General features: G+C 52.0%; 1 protein-coding gene across 3 annotated transcripts; it reads right to left on the minus strand.

The window, feature by feature from the left end:
* Positions 1-241: 241 nt before the first annotated feature.
* On the minus strand, positions 242-21083 carry LOC100656176 (acetylserotonin O-methyltransferase). 3 transcript variants are annotated; one of them, XR_010319867.1, is made up of 10 exons: positions 20131-21083; positions 19813-19985; positions 18569-18743; positions 17480-17609; positions 13971-14039; positions 12800-12918; positions 11066-11206; positions 9597-9719; positions 8505-9260; positions 242-6435 (listed from the first exon to the last, which is right to left on the minus strand). XR_010319867.1 is itself a non-coding variant. In XM_064278826.1 (9 exons), the coding sequence occupies exons 2-9, from the start codon at positions 19879-19881 to the stop codon at positions 9049-9051; spliced, it is 1038 nt and encodes a 345-aa protein (XP_064134896.1). In that variant the 5' UTR covers positions 19882-19985; positions 20131-21083; the 3' UTR covers positions 242-9048. The 3 variants fall into 3 exon arrangements, 1 of the variants encoding a protein (XP_064134896.1); XR_010319866.1 differs by having other exon boundaries at positions 242-7781; positions 7903-9260; XM_064278826.1 differs by having other exon boundaries at positions 242-9260.
* Positions 21084-22180: the final 1097 nt, after the last annotated feature.

Raw genomic sequence — 22180 nt, forward strand, 5'->3', positions numbered from 1 at the left:
TCCAGGACGATCTCGTCTTAAGACCCTTGCCTTCATCACGCCTGCAAAGCAGGGCTTCTGGTTCCTTCTGGTTCAAAGTCCTGGTGCAAAGACCCTATTTCCAAACAAGGTCCTGAGGCAAGGACTTGAACTTTTTTTTGGGTGGGGTGGGGGTGGAAGGACTCCATTGAACCCACGATAGAAGGCAATGTGGAGTAATTTTTTCACCGAAAAAAAACCCACAAAACAAGGGAAACGGGGTCGTTAAAGAGGTCGGCGTCCTCCTGGGTGCAGCTAAGAAATGTACTGGATGGTGTCAGGACAGAAGCTCACCTGTGTGCCTGCAGGTGGACCAGGATGGCATGGTTAGTGTGCTGAGGGTCAGCATGGGTCACCACCAACCCCACAGGGTGGCTGCAACTAACCAGCCTTCGGGCAGCAGCAGAACCCCTCGTGGAATTTCATCAAACGCTGGCTTTGGTCTGTAAGTGGGTTGCTTCCGGGAATCACAGATAACCTCTCCTGCCTTAAATGCTCAGTTAGACAAACACAACTTTTGGGGCTTTTCGTGGTCCACAATGTCATGACCTTTCAATAAAGAAAGCAAGCCCAGGCAGGACCTGATTTAGTGATAATATTTCCTATCACCTGCCCTTCATCAAACGCAGCGAAGCCTGTGGCCATCCCCGCCCCCCTTCTCCCACCTTCTTCCCAGCATCCCAGTGCTATAAAATCCCTAAGCGTGGGCACCAGCTAAGGCTCGCCGATGAACCCAGCACTAAAACTAAAGCCAAACCAAATCCATTGCTGTCAAGTTGTTTCCAACTCATAACACCCTGGAGAGCAGAGCAGAACTGCCCCATAAGGTTTCCAAGGAGTGGCCGGTGGATTCGAACTCCTGACCCTTTTTGGTTAGCAGCCGTAGTTCTTAACCACTGTGCCACCAGGGCTCCATGGAAACACCGGATTGCTCTGGAATACAAGTCCCAAGCAGGGTGGGACCACGGTGGATACGTTTGCTCACGTCTCCTCAGAGCTCAGCCCTTTGCCTGGAATGTCATAGAGAAGGCTTGATAAATACAAGGAAACAGGGTTTGTTTTTCTTAGGCGATGTGTTCCCCGGATGGCGCGAACATTTAAGCAGTTGAGTGGTTAAGTGCTCAGCTGCTAAGCAAAAGGTTGGTGGTTCAAACCCACCAGAGATGTGGCAGTATGTTTCTATAAAGGTGAACAACCTTGGAAACCCTATGGGGAAGTTCTACTCCGACCTTTAGGGTCGCTATGGGTCAGAATCAACTTGATGACAACCGGTTTACTAACTGAAAGTTTGAATTCACCCAGACGTGCCTCAGAAGAAAGTCTGGGTGATCTGTTTCCAAAAGGTCACAGCCTTGAGAAGTGCACACACAGGGTTGCCGTGAACGAGAGTCAGAATCGACTCCAAGGCAGCTGGTTTGGGTTTTTTAAAATTATATTAATGAGGTCATAACAGAGTAGGGTAGATCCTAAAGCTAAACTCTTGTGAGTGGTGTCTTATATTAAAAAAAAAAAAAGCAGAATAGACACAGAGAGACACATACAGGGGAAGACAGACACCACATGGGGGCTGTCGACAACCAAAAGACCAGCAAGGATGGCCAGCAGACACCAGAAGCTAGAAAAGGGGCTGCAGAAGGAACTGACACAGCTGAGACCCTGATTCGGGCTTTTAGCCTCCAGAGCTGGGAGAAAATAAATTCCTGTTCTTCAAAGCCACCGCCTTGTCGTAGCTGTTACAATAGCCTGTGGTAACTAAAACGCTAAGGAAAACGGGTTTGAGTGTTTTATGGCCAGCGAGGCTCCACTGTGGTCAGGAACCGAATCTCAAAGACATGGGGAGAGTATCTACTCGCGTTCGAGGTGCCCGGCTCCCTGGCTCAAACAGGAACAAGCTTGGCAGAGGTGAGCGTCAGTGACAGACAGGTAGCTGGAGGACAGTCCCAGGTCAGCATCCTCACTGCTATCATGTTTTAGTAAGCATTTGTTGATGTATAATGGACACATAATAAACCACACATCTTTAAAGTGTTGCCCCATAGGGTTTCCTAGGCTGTAATCTTAAAGGACGCAAATCACCAGGTCTTTTCTCCCACAGAACTCCTGGGGGGTGGGGAGCAGGCACTGTCAGAATGATCTCATTAAGGCAACATCAAAAGGGGGAAAGTGTAGGACAGAATTTTCAAATTCTCATGGAATCTAGACTTCCTGGAGCCACGCAGGCTGGATGAACCCCCAAAACCATTGCCCGGAGATAATCTTTCAACCTCAAACTTTAAACAAAAAATATCCCCTTGAAGTCTTCTTAAAACCAAACAGTAGTTTAGCTTAACTAGTGAGGAATTTCTGCCTTGAGCATTGTGCATCTTCAAGATCTAGCTGTATGGGGGAAACCCTGGTGGCGCAGTGGTTAAAGTCCTATGGCTGCTAACTAAAAAGGTCGGCAGTTCGAATCCACCAGCCGCTCCTTGGAAACCCTATGGGGCAGTTCTACTCTGTCCTAGAGGGTCGCTATGAGTCGGAATGGACTCGATGGCAGCGGGTTTTGGTTTTATCTACATGGGACCCGACTAACCACGCAACTGGAAACGTTAGACAGGAAATATAGGAAGCAACGAGTTTATGTTAATGTGGGGGGGGGACAACTCAGAAAGGGAGGGTGAGAAGAGTTGCACAACTCAAAGGATGTCACCAGCATCACCGCATTGCGTATGTAGGAAATGTTGAACTGGCGTACGTTCTGCTCTGTATATTCTCAACAACAACAAAAATAAACTATATTTTAAAATTGTATCTTAATTAGAAGGGCGGGGAGTCTGCCAAAACGGTCTCATTAAGACAACATCTGGTTTTTTTTTTTGAAAACCCAGGCTAAGATTTCTGCTTTCTGCGAAGGGGCTGCTTTTTCGAGCCTCAGTAGAAGGGCGCGTGGAGCAGGAGTGCCCCCTGCAGAGCCGCCTGGGGACTGCGCCCAAGCACAGCCTCCCACCTGCTCCATCCACAGGGACCACCTGGGTGAGGACGTACTGCACTCTCTGGCCTCCCTCCTGGCTTCTGGTGTTGCCGGCCACCTCTGGAGTTCTTTGGCTTCACTTCTGCAGCATCGCTCCGATCTCTGCCTATGTCTTACTCACCTAGTGCTGCTATAACAGAAATACCACAAGCAGGTGGCTTTAACAAACAGAAATTTATGCTCTCACAGTCTAGGAGGCTACAAGTTCAAATTCAGGGCACTGGCTCTAGGGGAAGGCTTATCTCTCTCTGTTGGCTCTGCAGGAATGTCCTTGTCTCTTCTCAACATCTGTGTTGTGTGTGTTTTGCTCTGCGTTTTTACCAAAAATAAAATAAAATAATTTTTTTTTAAATAAAGAAGGCCTTGAACCATGGTCTCATCTAGCCTGAGACCAGAAGAACTAGACGGTGCCCTGCTACCACTACCAACTGTTCAGACCAGGTACACAATAGAAGGTCCTGGATAAAATGGGAGAAAAATGTGGAACAAAACTCAAGTTCCTAAAAAAGGCCAGACTTACTGAACCGATAGAGACTAGAGGAACCCCTGAGACTATCGCCCTGAGACACCCTTTAAACTTGGAATTGAAGCCGCTCCCAGAGATCTCATTTTATCCAAATAATAGGTTGGCTTATAAAATAAACAATACCATCCGTGAGTAACATGCTCCCTTAAATAATCAACTATACGAGACCAAACAGTCCACGTTTACCCTCAAGCACAGACGAGAAGGTAAGGGGTAAGGGGTAAGGGGCAGGGAAGCTAGATTGATGGAAACAGAACAACGAGAATAGAAATAAGGAGAACGCTAACACAGTGTGAAAAGTATAACCAAAGTCATGGAACAATCTCTATAAAAACTGTACTTGGGAACCTGATTTGCTGTGTAAACTTTCTCCTAAAACACAATTAGGTATTATTTAAAAAAAAAAAAAAAATGAAGAAGGTCTTTCAAATACCTTCTCATGTCCCTGCCCCCAGGTGGAGAAGCAGACCCTTCCCGGGCCACCGTCCACACTCTCCTGCCATTGCACCGGGAGACCTTTTCATCAAGGTACTCAGCCCTCGAAGCTGAGTTTGTCACTGCAGAGAACATGACCAGTGAAGTCTACGTGCTCCTGGCTTCACCCCGGGTCTCTCAGCCTCGGAACCACAGACACTTGGCTCTGGTTCATCGTCTGTGGTGGGGGCCGTCCTGTGCGCTGCAGGGTACTGAGCAGCATGCCTGGTCTCCACCCACTCGATGGCAATAGAAACCCCCTGCCCTGGTTCTGACAACCACAAGTGTCTGCAGACATGGCCAAGTGTCCCCTGGGGGACAGAATCACCCCCAGTTAAGAACCACTGCCAAAGATAGATAGATGACAGGTAGGTAGGGTAGGTAGACAGACAAATAGACAGACAGGTAGACAGACAGACAGGTAGATGTTTTTAGGAGCCATCTAGTCGATTCCAACTCATAGCGAACCCATAGGACAGAGAACTGCCCCACAGGGTTTCCAAGGAGCAGCTGGTGGATTTGAACAGCCTATCTTTTGGTTAGCAGCCGAGCTCTTAACCACTGTGCCACCAGGCCTCCTGCCAGGTACACAGACAGATTAAATAGAGAGATGAGATAGGTACGTAACAGATGGCTGGCAGATAAATGCGCACACGCAGGCAGGCAGGCGGGCAAGCACAGACGGATCTCCATGGGGCTGGAGAAGTCCGGCATCAAACAAGGCTTCGTCCCCCTGAGGGAGGGCGATTTGGCAGGACATTGCTGGAGTGGGGATTTATCAAAAATAATCTTTATTCCCCAATAAGTTGAGGTCCCCCACAATGAGCTGCCCACGCACCTTTGAAAGCCCACTACAGGGACCCCATTCTCTGCAGTGAGCCCAGGAGACCCCCAAGGACGGGGACCCCATTCTCAGCGGTGAGCCCAGAGCACCCCCAAGGACAGGGACCCCATTCTCAGCAGGGAGCCCAGAGCACCCCCAGGGACAGGGACCCCATTCTCAGCAGTGAGCCCATGAGACCCCCAAGGACAGGGACCCCATTCTCAGCAGGATACCCCCAGAGACAGGGACCCCATTCTCAGCAGTGAGCCATGAGACCCCCAAGGACAGGGACCCCATTCTCAGCAGTGAGCCCATGAGACCCCGAAGGACAGGGACCCCACTCACAGCAGTGGGCCTAGGTCACCCCAAGGACAGTGACCCACTATGACCTAGCTCAAGTTGGGGCCCCACAGACTGGCAGTTGAACACACTCCCTCAGGCGTGACCAGCTCGTCCATTCCCCGACCATCACAAACCCGTGTTAGTCATTCCCCAACTTTGACAGGACACTTTAAAATGAGGCTGCCTGGTTTCCGAGAACTCGAGAGACACCCAGATGCCCCATATTCTCCTTCCCTCCTGCTTCATCTAATTTTAAAAGGTGTCATGGAATTCTGCACCTTCTCCCCGCTCTCTCTCTTCCGCGACAGATGCCTCTTCAACGGGCTGCACGTCGCAAAAGAAACAGACAGCCTTAGTGCTTGCTTAAACTTCAAGTCTGAGATGGGGGCACCATTTCCTGAAGGCCCTGAGTGGAACAAGTGATTAAGCACTCAACTACAAGCCGAAAGGTTGATATTCAAATCCATCTAGAGGCTCCTAGAAGGAAAGGCCTGGCAACCTACTTCCGACAAACCAGGCTTTGAAAACCCTGCGGAGCACAGTTGTACCCTGACACACATGGGGGTCCCATGACCAAAACCAAAGCAAACCCACTGCCGTTGAGTCGATTCTGACTCACAGCAACCCTCTAGGACAAAGGAGAACTGCCCCCTAGGGTCTCCAAGGCTGGAATCTTTATGGAAGCAGATCGCCACATCTTTCTCCCACGGAGCGGCTAGTGGTTTCAACTACCGGCCTTTCGGCTAGCAGCAGAGAGCTTTAACCACTGCGACTCCAGGGCTCCTGGGGCACCATGAGTTGGGGTCAACTGGACTACAACTGTTTTGGTTTGGTTTTCGAGGAGTTTCAGGTGTCTTGGCGTTTGGGCCCAGATGCCGCAGGTTGAGAGTCAGGAGCTCACAAAATTCAGAAAGGAGGCCCTGGGTGGTGCCAACAGTGAACGCGCTCAGCTGCTAGCCTAAAGGTCGGAGTTTCTAGTCCATCCGGGGTGCCTCGGAAGAAAGGCCTCGTGATCTACTTCTGAAAAACCAGCCATTGAAAACCCCGTGGGGCACACTTCTATTCGGACAGATACGGAGGCGCCATGCGTCGGGCGACCAGATGGCTGCTAACGACAAACAACAACCGCCGTTTCTTACCTCCCGTGGTGTAATAACGATCCCATTCTGTTTTGTCTTCTCGCCTTCCAGTGGGAAAGAAATGATCAGACCGAGAGGAAAGATGGCACCAAATTCCAGTTTTCTGAAGTGTATACAAGAGGAAAATAAGAAGTGGAAACCCTCACTGCCACATCGGAAAAGCCCCAGAAAGGAAGGACGTCTTAGCATCCTGGGGCAGCCATAAAAAAATAGCACAAGGCCAATGGCTTTAAACAACGGAATGTTATTGTCTCTCAAGTTCTGGAGGCTGGAAGGCCAGGTTCAGGGGAAGGGCCAGGCTGATGCCTTCTGAGTCCCTGAGGGGAATCTGTTCCTGCCTCTCTCCAAGCTTCCCGTGACTAGCGACAATTCTCAAGGATCGTAGGCTTGTGCATACGTCTTCACGTGGGCACTGGCTTCCCCGGTGTGACCCAACGTGGGCACTGGCTTCCCCGGAGTGACCCAACCCTGCGTCTGCTGTCCCCTTTGGTAAGATACCACTCAGTGGGGATCAGGTTAGCACCCATCTACTCGTCTGCTCTCCCCTTTGGTAAGATACCACTCAGTGGGGATCGGGTTAGCACCCATCTAGTCATCTGCTCTCCCCGTTGGTAAGATACCACTCAGTGGGGATCAGGTTAGCACCCATCTAGTGGCCTGCTCTCCCCTTTGGTAAGATACCACTCAGTGGGGATCGGGTTAGCACCCATCTAGTCGTCTGCTCTCCCCTTTGGTAAGATACCACTCAGTGGGGATCGGTTAGCACCCATCTAGTCGTCTGCTCTCCCCTTTGGTAAGATACCACTCAGTGGGGATCGGGTTAGCACCCATCTAGTTGTCTTCTCTCCCCTTTGGTAAGATACCACTCAGTGGGGATCGGGTTAGCACCCATCTAGTCGTCTGCTCTCCCCTTTGGTAAGATACCACTCAGTGGGGATCGGGTTAGCACCCATCTAGTTGTCTTCTCTCCCCTTTGGTAAGATACCACTCAGTGGGGATCGGGTTAGCACCCATCTACTCGTCTGCTCTCCCCTTTGGTAAGATACCACTCAGTGGGGATCGGGTTAGCACCCATCTAGTCGTCTGCTCTCCCCTTTGGTAAGATACCACTCAGTGGGGATCGGGTTAGCACCCATCTACTCGTCTGCTCTCCCCTTTGGTAAGATACCACTCAGTGGGGATCGGGTTAGCACCCATCTAGTCGTCTGCTCTCCCCTTTGGTAAGATACCACTCAGTGGGGATCGGGTTAGCACCCATCTAGTCGTCTGCTCTCCCCTTTGGTAAGATACCACTCAGTGGGGATCGGGTTAGCACCCATCTAGTCGTCTGCTCTCCCCTTTGGTAAGATACCACTCAGTGGGGATCGGGTTAGCACCCATCTACTCGTCTGCTCTCCCCTTTGGTAAGATACCACTCAGTGGGGATCGGGTTAGCACCCATCTAGTCGTCTGCTCTCCCCTTTGGTAAGATACCACTCAGTGGGGATCGGGTTAGCACCCATTTAGTCACCTGCTCTCCCCTTTGGTAAGATACCACTCAGTGGGGATCGGTTAGCACCCATCTAGTCACCTGCTCTCCCCTTTGGTAAGATACCACTCAGTGGGGATCGGGTTAGCACCCATCTAGTCGTCTGCTCTCCCCGTTGGTAAGATACCACTCAGTGGGGATCGGGTTAGCACCCATCTAGTGGCCTGCTCTCCCCTTTGGTAAGATACCACTCAGTGGGGATCGGGTTAGCACCCATCTAGTCACCTGCTCTCCCCTTTGGTAAGATATCACTCAGTGGGGATTGGGTTAGCACCCATCTAGTCGTCTGCTCTCCCCTTTGGTAAGATACCACTCAGTGGGGATCGGGTTAGCACCCATCTAGTCGTCTGCTCTCCCCTTTGGTAAGATACCACTCAGTGGGGATCGGGTTAGCACCCATCTAGTCGTCTGCTCTCCCCTTTGGTAAGATACCACTCAGTGGGGATCGGGTTAGCACCCATCTACTCGTCTGCTCTCCCCTTTGGTAAGATACCACTCAGTGGGGATCGGGTTAGCACCCATCTAGTCGTCTGCTCTCCCCGTTGGTAAGATACCACTCAGTGGGGATCGGGTTAGCACCCATCTACTCTGCTACAGTCTCTTTCAGCTTAACGGATAACAAAACAAAAATCCTGTTCCCAAACCTGCCACATAAAGGATTGGTTCCAATAATATTAACGACATCGCCTGCTTGCTTCATCGATGCCACAATATCTTCCTGGAGGACAGAATTCAATCTGTGACATCCAACCCAACTGTGAAACAGAGATGATACAGATATGTCTGGGGTGGAGGTGGAGATAGAGGAGGGATAGATACAGGCGTAGGCGTAAACATGGATGATAGATAGATACATACACACACGTACACGTACACAGATATGTACAGAGAGACAAGACAGAAGACAGACAGGTGACAAAACGATATATGATAGATGATGGATGGATGACAGATGATACAGATAGATAAAAGAGTAGACAGATAATGACAGATAATAGACAAAAAATAAGTGATAGGAAATAGATAAATGATAGATGGGTGGGTGGGTGGGTGGACAGATGGATGATGGACAGACAGGTAGATGATAAACAGATGGATGGTAAACTGATGGATGAATGGACAGACAGACGGACAGCCATCCTACAGTTCCGCCTCTCTGGAGAATCCTGGTTGACACAGCGAGTGGAGTCATTTCCTGACTAAAATAACATCGTAAATTTTCCCTGTTTTCTTGAACTGGAAGCCCCAGAAGCTGGCCGAGGAGACGAGGGTGCTGTACTCGGCTGGGGTCCTCTCCCGGCCCTCGGTCTGCACGAGCATGTTCAGAGAATAGAGCTGGGTGGTCAGGGGCCCTCGCCTGTCCTCGTCCAGGAGGCTTTCAACCACCAGGATGCCACCGCCTAGGGAGGGAGGGGAGGCAGAGTGGGTGGATGGGTGGGTGGGAGGGTGGGTGGGTGGGTGGGTGGATGGATGGATGACAGAGATAGATACATGATGGATGGATGGATAGGTAGACAGACAGATGGACAAACGGATGGACAGACGGATGGACAGATAGGTGGATGACTGGGTGGGTGGGCAGGTGGGCAGGTAGATGGACAAACAGACAGACAGATAGGCAAGGACTGGCTGACCACCCTGCAGGTCTCCGTCGCACACCCCAGCCCCGTGGCCAACCCTCACCCGAGATCTCCCATCCCACAGCCACACCGTCAACAGTAGCATCCACAGCCCACCTGGCTTGCAGGTGTGGTGGATCCGTGCCAGCAGGTGTGAGCACTTCTCATCCGTCCAGTCATGCAGGACCCTCGCCAGGATGTACAAATCCGCCTCTGGAAGAGGGTCTTTAAAGAAATCTCCTGTAAGGAAATGGAACACCTGCCCAATCGCGTCCACCACCAACTGCTGCCTTTGCCACGAGACCAGAGGAACTGGCGACCCCACGTGTGTCAGAGCAGAACTGTGCCCACAGGGCTTCCCATGGCTGGTTTTTCAAAGGTAGGTCACCGGGCCTCTCTTCTGAGGCGCTTCTGAGTGGATTCAAACCACCAAACTTTCGGTTATCTGCTGAGCACATTAACCCTGTGCACCACCGAGGGGCTCCTCCTGAATACAAAGTTGGGTGGAGCCATGGTGCCACAGTGGTTAAGGGCTCAGGTGCTAACCAAAAGGTCAGCAGTTCGAATCCACCAGCCACTCCTTGGAAACCCTATGGGGCAGTCCTACTCTGTCCTATAGTGTTGCTGAGTCGGAATCAACTGGATGGCAAGAGGTCTTTTTTTGGGGGGGGGCGGATTATCCAGAGGGTCGAGGAAGCCACGTCAAACGTCCGTCAGCAGCAGTCAGCATCCGGCCGCCCGTGAGCCCCACAGACGTCTCCTTTTCCCTGTGGACACAGCCTAGCCCCAAGCCCCGTGGACACAGCCTACCCCTGAGCCCTGTGGATATCTCCCTTTCGCCATGGACACAGCCTACCCCCAAGCCCCATGGAAGTCTCTCTCTCCCCATAGACACAGCCTACCCCCGAGCCCCGTGGACGTCTCCTTTCCCTGTGGACACAGCCTAGCCCTGAGCCCCGTGGACGTCTTCTTTCCCTGTGGACACAGCCTAGCCCCGAGCCGTGGGATGTCTCTATTTCCCTGAGGACACAGCCTAGCCCCAAGCCCCGTGGACACAGCCTACCCCCGAGCCCTGTGGATATCTCCCTTTCCCCATGGACACAGTCTACGCCCAAGCCCCATGGAAGTCTCTCTCTCCCCATAGACACAGCCTACCCCTGAGCCCCGTGGATGTCTCTCTTTTCCGGTGGACACAACCTACCCCCGAGCCCCGTGGATGTCTCTCTTTCCCCGTGGACACAGCCTACCCGAGCCCCGTGGACGTCTCCTTTCCCTGTGGACACAGCCTACCCCTGAGCCCCGTGGACGTCTCCTTTCCCTGTGGACACAGCCTACCCCTGAGCCCCATGGATGTCTCTCTTTTCCCGTGGACACAGCCTACCCCTGAGCCCCGTGGACGTCTCCTTTCCCTGTGGACACAGCCTACCCCGAGCCCCATGGATGTCTCTCTTTCGCTGTGGACACAGCCTACCCCCGAGCCCCGTGGACGTCTCCTTTCCCTGTGGACACAGCCCATCCCCGAGCCCCGTGGACATCTCCTTTCCCTGTGGACACAGCCTACCCCCGAGCCCTGCAGACAAGCCTACCTTCTCGGAAGCTGACCTGCTCCTCCCCTGGGAATGAGAAGTGCTTCTTTGCCATCCGTACCACCTCCGACACGTCAAACACGATGACCCTGCATTCAGGGTACAGGGAAACACACTCCCTGGCCAGCGCCCCGGAACCGCCTGGATGTGCAGGTGGGAGACAGTAGACGGGGCATGTGGGTGTTCACACACCTCCCATGCCACTAACACTGGGTGCTCCAGGCCTGGGGCTGGGTCTTCCCCACCCCAGTTCCTCAGGTTACTTCATCATTTAAAAGCCAGTTGTCGCAGAGTCAACCCTTACTCCTGGTGCCCCCGTGAGTATCAGAGTAGAACTGTGCTCCACAGGGTTTCCAGTGGCTGGTTTTTTGAAAGTACACTGCCAGGCCTTTACTCAAACCTCCAACCTTTCGGCGAGCAGCCAACCGGGTTAGCCGTTTGCACCACCCAAGGCTTCTACGCCATCAGTTACAAGTCCCTGAATTCTGCTCATCTTCCTTGACGAGCGGGCCCGTGCCTCAACCCTCTGCCCGATCTATGATTTCTCTCTGTCCTTTGGTGGCCAGGGCCCTGTCCAGCCAAGGACAGACAACAGCCAAGCCAAGGAGGAAGTGGGGAGCCCCAGGCAGACACTCAAGGCAAGAGCCTCGGAAAAAACGAGGAAGGAGGACCCTTCCCAACACCACACGCAGGCATGCTCAGAGTCCTGGAGAGTGCTAGCCTGGGACTATTTCTCAGGTTTCCACCCCAAGGAGCTCTCCACCAGTTGCCATTGACTCTGACTCATGGCGCCCCCACGTGTACCAGAGGAGAACTGTGCTCCACAGGGTTTTCAGTGGCTGATTTTTCAGAAGCAGATTGCCAGGCCTTTCTTCCAAGGCACCTCTGGGTGAATTCAAACCTCCGACTTTTTGGTGAGCAGCCTAGCATGTTAACTGTTTGCACCACCCAGAGACTGTTACAAACCAGTTGCCATTAAGTCGACCCCAACTCATTGTGCCCCCACATGTGTCAGAGTAGAATTGCACTACACAGGGTTTTCAGCGGCTGATTTTTTGGCAGGGCTTCAAACCGGTTTGGAACGGTTCAGGAACCGCTTGGTAATTGCCAACGTAAACAAGGGCAGCTATGCATGGCCTAGCAACCAGATCTGTTGCCTGTGGGATTTCGACCCACGTAGGCAACAGCTATGCCCTGCTCAAAGACGGCGGCCAACCGCACGGCTTTGAATAGTCCTGCTAATAAACCAATCTCCCGCGCCAGGCTCCCAAAACTTTGGGGATCCATGCAGAGACTGGATTATTGGCAGGACTGTGGAGATGACACACATTCAAAGTGGCACAGTGGGCCGTCATCACTGAGTGGGGTCCTGCTGTTTCCGACTTGGGTCAAAATCCCACAGCAACAGATTTGGTTGCTAGGCAACGCATATGCTGCCCTTGTTGACGTCAGCAATGACTGAACCATTCCTGAATCGTTGTGAGCCAGTTCAAACCCTGATTTTTGGAAGGAGATCTCCAGGCCTAGAAAACCCTATGGATCACAACGGTCTGATCTGCAACCCATCATGGGGATGGCACAGGAGTGGGCAGCATCTCGTTCTGTTGTACATGGGGTCACCGTGAGTTGGGGCCGACTGGACGGCAGCTAACAACCACAACCACCACGACAGGTAAGCACAAGGTTCCCCCACCAGATCTGTGGACCAGCTCCACCTCTGGGGTCAACACTCACCTCCAAGGTCACAGATGAGCGGGAAGGGTGATAGGTCAAAGGCGGCCATCACGGCTCCCCCATGGACGCTCCATGCCTCCTGCAGGCCTCGCATGAACTGCAGCTGCTCGGCCTCGGACCTGGAGGGAACTACCCGGTGAGACTCACACAGACCCACAGCTGTGACACAGGTCACCCTCTGCCGAGGAAGGAGCCGGACCCCGGGCCCAACAGTGCCGTTGCAAGTCTCGCCTTTGTGAAGCTAATCACAGGCTATCGTGCTGTGGTGTTACTCAGGATGGGGGCCCAAGGGCTGCCCCCATGCTTCCCCAGCTCAGGGGGACCCGAGTGTGGTGGGAACGAAATGTTCTCTGGAGTCCCTGGTGGCACAAACAGTGAATGTGCTCGGCTACATTGAAAGGTTCAAGGTTCGAGTCCACCCAGAGGCACCTCAGGATAAAGGCCTGGTGATCTACTTCCAAAAAATCAGCCATAGAAAACCCTGTGGAGCGCAGTTCTACTCTGACACGCATGGGTTGCCACGATTCAGTCAACTTGATGGCAACTGGTTTGATTTTTTTTTTAATCTTTCAGTCATAAGCCACCTAGCTATCCGTCCATCCATCTATCATCTGTGTAGCTATCTATGTATTTATCTATCCATCTACCCATCATCTATCTATCAACCCAGCCATCTATGGGCAGTAGTTCTCATGTAGGAGTGATTTAGCCCCCCAGGGGACAGTTGTCAAAGTCTGGGGACATTTCGGTTGTCACATCTGAGGGAAGGGGTTGATACTGGCATCTAGTGTGTTGGGGGCAGCAGTGGTTCAGGGGTAGCATTCTCATCTTCCATGAGAAAGACCTGGGTTCAATTCCCAGCCAACACCCCTCATACGTACCCACCACCCGTCAGTGGAGGCTTGCGTGTTGCTGTGATGCTGAACAGGTTACAGCAGACCTTCTAGACTACGAAGCAGTAGGAAGAAAGGCCTGGCCATCTACACTTCCGAAAATCTGCCACTGAAAACCCCATGGAGCACGGTTCTACTCGGACACACATGGGGCTGCCATGAGCCTGAGACGACAATGCCAGGCGTGGTTCCTTCCAAGTCGTTCTATGCAGGCATACTTATTCACTCCTGCAGACATTTTCAACACAAACATCCCCCTGTCCCAACCAGGGCCTCACCTGTAGATGGCCGTGAAGAGCTCGTTGGAGGGAACACCGAACGCCTTCGTGTACTGGTTCTTGCCCTCTCTGGGAAGAGAGAAAGACTGAGGTCCTGAGGTCCAAGGACCCACACATTCAGTGACCACTGACGTGTACATCTGGTGAGCCTCATGTAGACGTCAAATAACAATTAGAAGTGTGTAAATGATACGAAGAAATGTGCATTTCACAAAATAAATGTCAAAACTCAGCCCCGGTGTTTTCACAGCTAAACTACCAACCCGGGATCAAGGAGTGAATGATGTTAAAATAATTAAGAAAGAAAATGTACATCAGGGATTCTCAGCTGGAGGTGTTTCTACCCCGCCCCCACCCCTGGGGACACTGGCCATTCTGGAGACATTTTGGTTGTCACGACTGAATGGTAGGGTGTTACTGGCATCTACTGGGTGGAGACCAGGGATGCTGTTGAACACCCTACAGTGCACAGAACGGCCCCGACCACAGAGAATGACCAGGGGGTGGAGACCAGGGCTGCTGCTCAACACCCTACAGTGCACAGGATGGCCCCCACCACAGAGAATGACTAGGGGGTGGAGACCAGGGATGCTGTTGAACACCCTACAGTGCACAGAACAGCCCCGACCACAGAGAATGACCAGGGGGTGGAGACCAGGGCTGCTGCTCAACACCCTACAGTGCACAGGATGGCCCCCACCACAGAGAATGACTAGGGGGTAGAGACCAGGGATGCTGCTCAACACCCTACAGTGCACAGAACGGCCCCCACCGCAGAGAATGACTAGGGGGTGGAGACCAGGGATGCTGCTCAACACCCTACAGTGCACAGAACGGCCCCCACCGCAGAGAATGACCAGGGGGTGGAGACCAGAGCTGCTGCTCAACACCCTACAGTGCACAGGATGGCCCCCACCACAGAGAATGACTAGGGGGTGGAGACCAGGGATGCTGCTCAACACCCTACAGTGCACAGAACGGCCCCCACCGCAGAGAATGACCAGGAGGTGGAGACCAGGGCTGCTGCTCAACACCCTACAGTGCACAGGATGGCCCCCACCACAGAGAATGACTAGGGGGTGGAGACCAGGGATGCTGCTAACATCCTACAGTGTACAGGACCGCCCACCACAGAGAATGACTAGGGGGTGGAGACCAGGGATGCTGCTCAACACCCTACAGTACACAGGACGGCCCCACCACAGACAATGACTAGGGGGTGGAGACCAGGGATGCTGCTCAACACCCTACAGTACACAGGACGGCCCCACCACAGAGAATGACTAGGGGGTGGAGACCAGGGATGCTGCTCAACACCCTACAGTGCACAGGGTGGCCCCCACCACAGAGAATGACTAGGGGGTGGAGACCAGGGATGCTGCTCAACACCCTACAGTGCACAGGACAGCCCCCACCACAGAGAATGACTAGGGGGTGGAGACCAGGGATGCTGCTCAACACCCTACAGTGCACAGGATGGCCCCACCACAGAGAATGACTAGGGGGTGGAGACCAGGGATGCTGCTCAACACCCTACAGGTCACATGATGGCCCCCACCACAGAGAATGACTAGGGGGTGGAGACCAGGGATGCTGCTAACATCCTACAGTGTACAGGACCGCCCACCACAGAGAATGACTAGGGGGTGGAGACCAGGGATGCTGTTGAACACCCTACAGTGCACAGAACGGCCCCCACCACAGAGAATGACTAGGGGTGAAGACCAGGGACGCTGCTCAACACCCTACAGTGCACAGGATGGCCCCCACCACAGAGAATGACTAGGGGGTGGAGACCAGGGATGCTGCTAACATCCTACAGTGTACAGGACCGCCCATCACAGAGAATGACTAGGGGGTGGAGACCAGGGATGCTGCTCAACACCCTACAGTGCACAGGGCGGCCCCACCACAGAGAACGACTAGGGGGTGGAGACCAGGGATGCTGCTCTACACCCTACAGTGCACAGGGCAGCCCCCACCACAGAGAATGACTAGGGGGTGGAGACCAGGGATGCTGCTCAACACCCTACAGTGCACAGGACGGCCCCCACCACTGAGAATGACTAGGGGGTGGCGACCAGGGATGCTGCTCAACACCTTACAGTGCACAGGACGGCCCCACCACAGAGAATGACTAGGGTGTGGAGACCAGGGATGCTGCTCCATACCCTACAGTACACAGGACGGCCCCACCACAGAGAATGACTAGGGGGTGGAGACCAGGGATGCTGCTCCACACCTTACAGTGCACAGGACGGCCCCACCACAGAGAACAACTAGGGGGTGGAGACCAGGGATGCTGCTCCACACCCTACAGTACACAGGATGGCCCCACCACAGACAATGACTAGTGGGTGGAGACCAGGGATGCTGCTCAACACCCTACAGTGCACAGGACGGCCCCCACCGCAGAGAATGACTGGGGGTGGAAACCAGGGATGCTGCTCAACACCCTACAGTGCACAGGACGGCCCCCACCACAGAGAATAACTAGGGGGTGGAGACTAGGGATGCTGCTAACTCCCTACAGTGCACAGGATGGCCCCCACCACAGAGAATAATTAGGGGGTGGACACCAGGGATGCTGCTCAGTACCCTACAGAGCACAGGATGGCCCCACCACAGAGAATAGCTAGGGGGTGGAGACCAGGGATGCTGCTCAGTACCCTACAGAGCACAGGATGGCCCTCACCACAGAGAATCACTAGGGGGTGGAGACCAGGGATGCTGCTCAGTACCCTACAGAGCACAGGATGGCCCTCACCACAGAGAATCACTAGGGGGTGGAGACCAGGGATGCTGCTCAGTACCCTACAGAGCACAGGATGGCCCTCACCACAGAGAATCACTAGGGGGTGGAGACCAGGGATGCTGCTCAGTACCCTACAGAGCACAGGATGGCCCTCACCACAGAGAATCACTAGGGGGTGGAGACCAGGGATGCTGCTCAGTATCCTACAGAGCACAGGATGGCCCTCACCACAGAGAATCACTAGGGGGTGGAGACCAGGGATGCTGCTCAGTACCCTACAGAGCACAGGATGGCCCTCACCACAGAGAATCACTAGGGGGTGGAGACCAGGGATGCTGCTCAGTACCCTACAGTGCACAGAACGGCCCCACCACAGAGGATGACCCAGCCCAGATGTCTACAGTGCTGAGGCTGAGAATCCCTGGTGTGGAGTAAAACAGTGACCTTTCTAGCCAGCCCCCAGTCTTGTCTCACACCTTCCTACCATCCCTCCCTGCTGGGCCTCTTTACTAGCCCAGATGACACCCCCAGTGACAAGGAAAGCATATGGGTCCTCGTGTCACTGGGAACCAGATCACAACAGTGCGTGCTGACGGCTCACACCAGGTGATTTCAGGTGGGCTATGAGTTTCCAAGCCTAGCAATATGGTGGTCAGTTCTACAACAGACCTAGCATTTGCATTCGCTGGTCCCCTTTGAGCCAGCCCTCACAGAGATCTGGAACACCATCAGAACATCGAAGCCATGTGCCCACCTCACAGCTGCAGCCAGGTGGCCCCAACACAGGTAGGTTGTCCTGGACAGGTAGAGCTGCATGTTGTGCTGAGACTTGGGGCTGGCCCTGGCGAGGAAGGTTCTGGAGAGCTCCGTGTTCTGACAGACAGCTGAAGAAAGACACAAAGGCTAGGATGAAGGAGTCAGAGCCCCTGACCACATAGGGAATGCGGTGACTTCGACTCGGTTCCCACCTGGGAGGGTCCACGTGCCTACAGGTGGGGTTTCCTTGCAGTGACCCTGCGACGGACACACCTGTGGGCTCACTTTTTGCAAACCTCATGGAAAGGTTGGTTTAGCAGAGGTGGCAGGTGGGGCAAAAATGATTTCGGTGATCCATGTAGGGTTGACAATTTTGAATTTTGTAAAGTAAGAACACTTTTCTAAAAAAAAAACAAAAAACCCTCCCATCTACCATCACCATATTCATTACAAGAAAGACTACTCCAATACTGAAATAAGAATGTATTTTTATAATGACTGACAACTCTTTAATGGAATAAACTTAGTGGCACAATGGCGAGGTGCCTGTCTGCTGGCTGAAAGGTCAGCGGTTCAAACACAGCAGGGGCTCCTCGGGAGAAAGAACTGGCAGTCCGCTCCGTAAAGACTACAGCCTAGAAAACCATGTGGGGCAGTTCTCCTCCGTCACCTGGGGTCATTTTGAGTCGGAATCAACCCGGCCACACCCAACGACAACAATTTGATGAAAAATGGCTCCGCCCTGATTTTCCTGCCCTTGTTTTTGTCTTGTTCATCGGATACTTCATAGAGATTGCATACATCAGCACGTGCAAACCTCTAGAACACAGGTCAGAAAGCTATAGCTTGTGTACCGCTTCTGGCCCACCGCCTGTGTTTGTAAATAACGTTTTATTGGAACACAGCCACGGACACTCGTTTACATGATGTTTCTGGCTGCTTTGAAGCTATGAGGGCAGAGTTGAGTTGTTGCAATGGACCATAAGGACTACAAAACAGAAAATATGGACTCCCCGGACCTTTGTAAAAAAATGTGTGCCAAGGATACACATTTGAAATACCGCCTTCAACTGCAAAGCGCCCTTACCTCTTTCTCCTCTCGTCTCCACTGTCAGCAGCTCCAGGGATGCACAGGCGTCCAGGAGAAGCTCCGTCCCGCGGGGGCTGGTGCCCAGACGAGCGGCAACCACAGCTGAGCCCAGAGGCTCTGGGGCCTCGGCAAGGAGGTCGAACACTCCCAGCTCACAGGCAGTGAAGAGGACCTCAGAGCAGCAGGGAAACGAAGGGACAGCTCACAGATGGGAGCCATGCTCAGGGACGGCCCTCAGATGGGAGCCACACTCAGGGATGGCCTCAGATGGGAGCCATGCTTAGGGGTGGCCCTCAGATGGGAGCCACTATCAGGGATGGCCCTCAGTTGGGAGCCACACTCAGGGATGGCCCTCAGATGGGAGCCACACTCAGGGACAACCCTCAGTCTCAAAATCCTGCTAGCACACAACAGTTCAACATTCTGGTAGTTTCAGGCCTGCTCCTAGACACACATTGTCACAATCTCCCTGTTAATGATTGAATTGTGCCCCCGCCCCCACATACGTGTTGGAAGCCTAACGTTTAGGTGCGGTGGGTTAAGCACTCAGCTGATAACCAAAAGGTCTGCAGTTCGAAGCCACCAGCAGCCCCTTGGAAAAAAGATGTGGCCGTTTGCCTCTGTAAAGGATGTCATCCATGTCACTGAATTGTACATGTAGAAATTGTTGAATGGGTGTTTGTTTTGCCGGGTATGTCCTCAACAACAACCACAAAATTCATTTAAAAATAAATATGAGAACACCATCCTGAATGTAATCAGCGTCACTGAACTGTACGTGCAGAAATTGTTGAGTTATTGTACATTTGCAGGGTAGATTGCCAACAACAAAATTAATTAAAAAATAAATAAAAACACCATTCTGACTGCAATCAATGTCGCTGTATTGTACATGTAGAAATTGTTAAGTTATTGTATATTTTGCTGGGTATATTCTCAACAAGATAAATTTAAAAATATAAAATAAATGAGAACACCATTCTGAATGTAGTGAGCATCACTGAATCATACATGTAGAAATGGTAGAATTGCTATATGTTCTCCTGTGTATATTCTCAACAAATAAATTATTAAAAAAAAAACCAACAAAACTCGGTTCTGAGACAGGGTCCGTGATGGTGACTTACTGCCATAGGGGTCCAGGGTGAAAAACGGCCAGCCCTCTGCTCTGAGTCAGCATGGAAACACCAGAGCCATGAACCCAGGCACACCCAGTACCAAGGACCCCCCAGCACCTCTACCTGGGAGATCATGAAGCCGTTGGAATACTCGTTCAGGAGGCGGTAGGCACGGTCCTCTGAACAGTCCATTCTCTCAGCACCAGACTTGGGGTTGGTGGTCCCTCTGTGAGCAGGCTGGGCACCAGGCAACTGCTGAGTGCTGCTGCCCCGCAGTGAGCCCAATGCAGGTCATTCTAGAAAGTGCCGTTAACCTTATTAAGGGGATTGCAATCCTTGGGGGCACGCCCTGGCTTTCCTCTCATCCTCCTGGCCTTTAGGAGTTTGCAGGCTTAAAATAGCACCGTTAGTGATGGAACAGATCCAAGCCAATATGCTCACCCATCATTAGAATTGATTAATCACTTTATGGATTGGACTGGGCATCTTGGAATGCAGAGAGAAGGAGGGAGGGGTGGGCTGAGTTTCACGGCTCAGGGCTCTTTGGAAAGCTGTGCGAAGGGATTCTCTCCTTTGCTTTCAATCTTACTCTTCATTGCCGTTGAGTTGGATCCGACTCATGGCGACCCTATGGACAACAGAGCGAAACACTGCCCGGTCCTGTGCCGTTCTCACAAGCGTTGCTATGTGTGAGCCCATTGTTGCAGCCACTGTGTCAATCCATCTCGTTGAGGGTCTTCCTCTTTTTCCCCAACCCTCTACTTTACCAAGCATTATGTCCTTCTCCAAGGACTGGTCCCTCCTATTAACATGTCCAAAGTATGATGGACAAAGTCTCACCATCCTTGCCACTAAGGAGCATTCTGGCTGTACTCCTTCCAAGACAGATTTGTTCGTTCTTTTGGCAGTCCACGGTATAGTCACTATTCTTTGCCAACACTTCTGCAGTCTTTCTTTTTCATTGTCCAGCTTTCACATGCATATGCAATAATTAAAAAAAAAAAAAAAAATTGCCATCGAGTCAACTCTGACTCATAGTGACCCAACAGGACAGAGCAGAACTGCCCCGTAGGGTTTCCAAGGAGCAGATGGTGGATTCCAACCGCCGATCTTTCTGTTAGCAGCCGAGCTCTTAACCACTGCGCCACCAGGGCTCCGCATACGCAATAGTAAGCAAACATGTCCCCAACATTCCATTGACTTGAACTTTGAAGTCATTTTCAATAGCATTTTTTTCAGCAACTAAATATAAGCATTTGAATTGGTGTTGGCGAAGAATGCCGGACATACCATGGACTTCCAGAAGGAACCAATCTGTCCTGGAAGAAGTACAGCCGGAATGCTCCTTAGAAGTGAGGATGGTGAGACTTCGTCTTGCGGACTTTGGACACGTCATCAGGAGGGACCAACTGCGAGAGAAGGCTGGTGAAGTAGAGGGTCAACAAAAACAGAGGGAAACCCTTAATGGGATGGACTGGCAGTGGCTGCAAAGATGGGCTCAAACATACTAACAATTGTGAGGATGGCGCACGACCTGGCAACGTTATGCTCTGTTGTACGTAAGGTCTGTATGAGTTGGAGCAAACTAAATGGCAATTAACAACAACAAACACATGCCATAAGAACTTTGGTAACTGCCATGGGACAAGAAGAACTGGATGGAACCTGACTACCACTACTGATCATTTTGTAGAAGAATCCTGATCGACAGGGAGAAAAATGCAGAACAGAACGTCAAATTTTCATGGAATTCATACCTTCTGGAGCCATGGAGGCCGGATAAAACTCCAAAACTATTGTCCTGAGATAATCTTGAAAGCTTAAACCAAAAATATCCCCTGAAGTCATCTTTAAATCAAACAACAGTGTAGCTTAACTAGTAAAAAAATGTCTGCCTTCTGCATTGTGCTCTTTTAAGAACTATCTAAGTGGGATCAACTGACAACAGCAACTGGAAAGGTGAGATTGGAAGCTTAGGGGGCAGTGAGTTTATGTGGATGGGGGAGGAACAACTCAGAAAAGGGGGGTGAGAATGGTCCAACAACTCGAAGAATGTAATTAACGTCACTGCATGCCACATGGAGAAATTGATGAATTGGTATGTGTTCTGCTGTGTATACTCTCAACAATGCAATACAATAAATTTAAATAAATTTAAAAACTAAAGAACTTGAGGGAGACGTGCTGCTAAAAAGTTGAAAGCAGGTGCCACGAAGGCCCTCCGTGGGGGGACTTACAAGAAGACAGGAGGCATAGGCACTCTGTCTCATTGATTTGATAAGACCCCAAAGCCAAATCCCCGGCTGCCCCAGGATTTCTCTGGGATCGGCAGCTAAGTGGATTACTCAGGTGATGAGATTGAGTGTTGAGAACGGCTGCGGACACACTGCTGAGATTGGAGCCCAGGGGACAAGCTTCAGTCAAGGACGACACTTGGATTAACCTTTTCAGAAGCTCAGTCCTGAATATTAGTAATAGAATTTAAACCTGG

The sequence above is a fragment of the Loxodonta africana genome, chromosome Y, assembly GCF_030014295.1.
Source record: "Loxodonta africana isolate mLoxAfr1 chromosome Y, mLoxAfr1.hap2, whole genome shotgun sequence".
NCBI lineage: Eukaryota > Metazoa > Chordata > Mammalia > Proboscidea > Elephantidae > Loxodonta > Loxodonta africana.

Excerpts from the sequence above, each read along its gene's own strand:
- LOC100656176 (XM_064278826.1), bottom strand. The coding sequence starts at position 19,881 with ATGGACTGTTCAGAGGACCGTGCCTACCGCCTCCTGAACGAGTATTCC. Across the intron at positions 14,040-17,479 it reads CACCTGGCTGCAGCTGTGAG|AGAGGGCAAGAACCAGTACA; the intron begins GTGGGCACATGG and ends CTCTCTTCCCAG. Across the intron at positions 12,919-13,970 it reads CTCTTCACGGCCATCTACAG|GTCCGAGGCCGAGCAGCTGC; the intron begins GTGAGGCCCTGG and ends AGTTCCCTCCAG.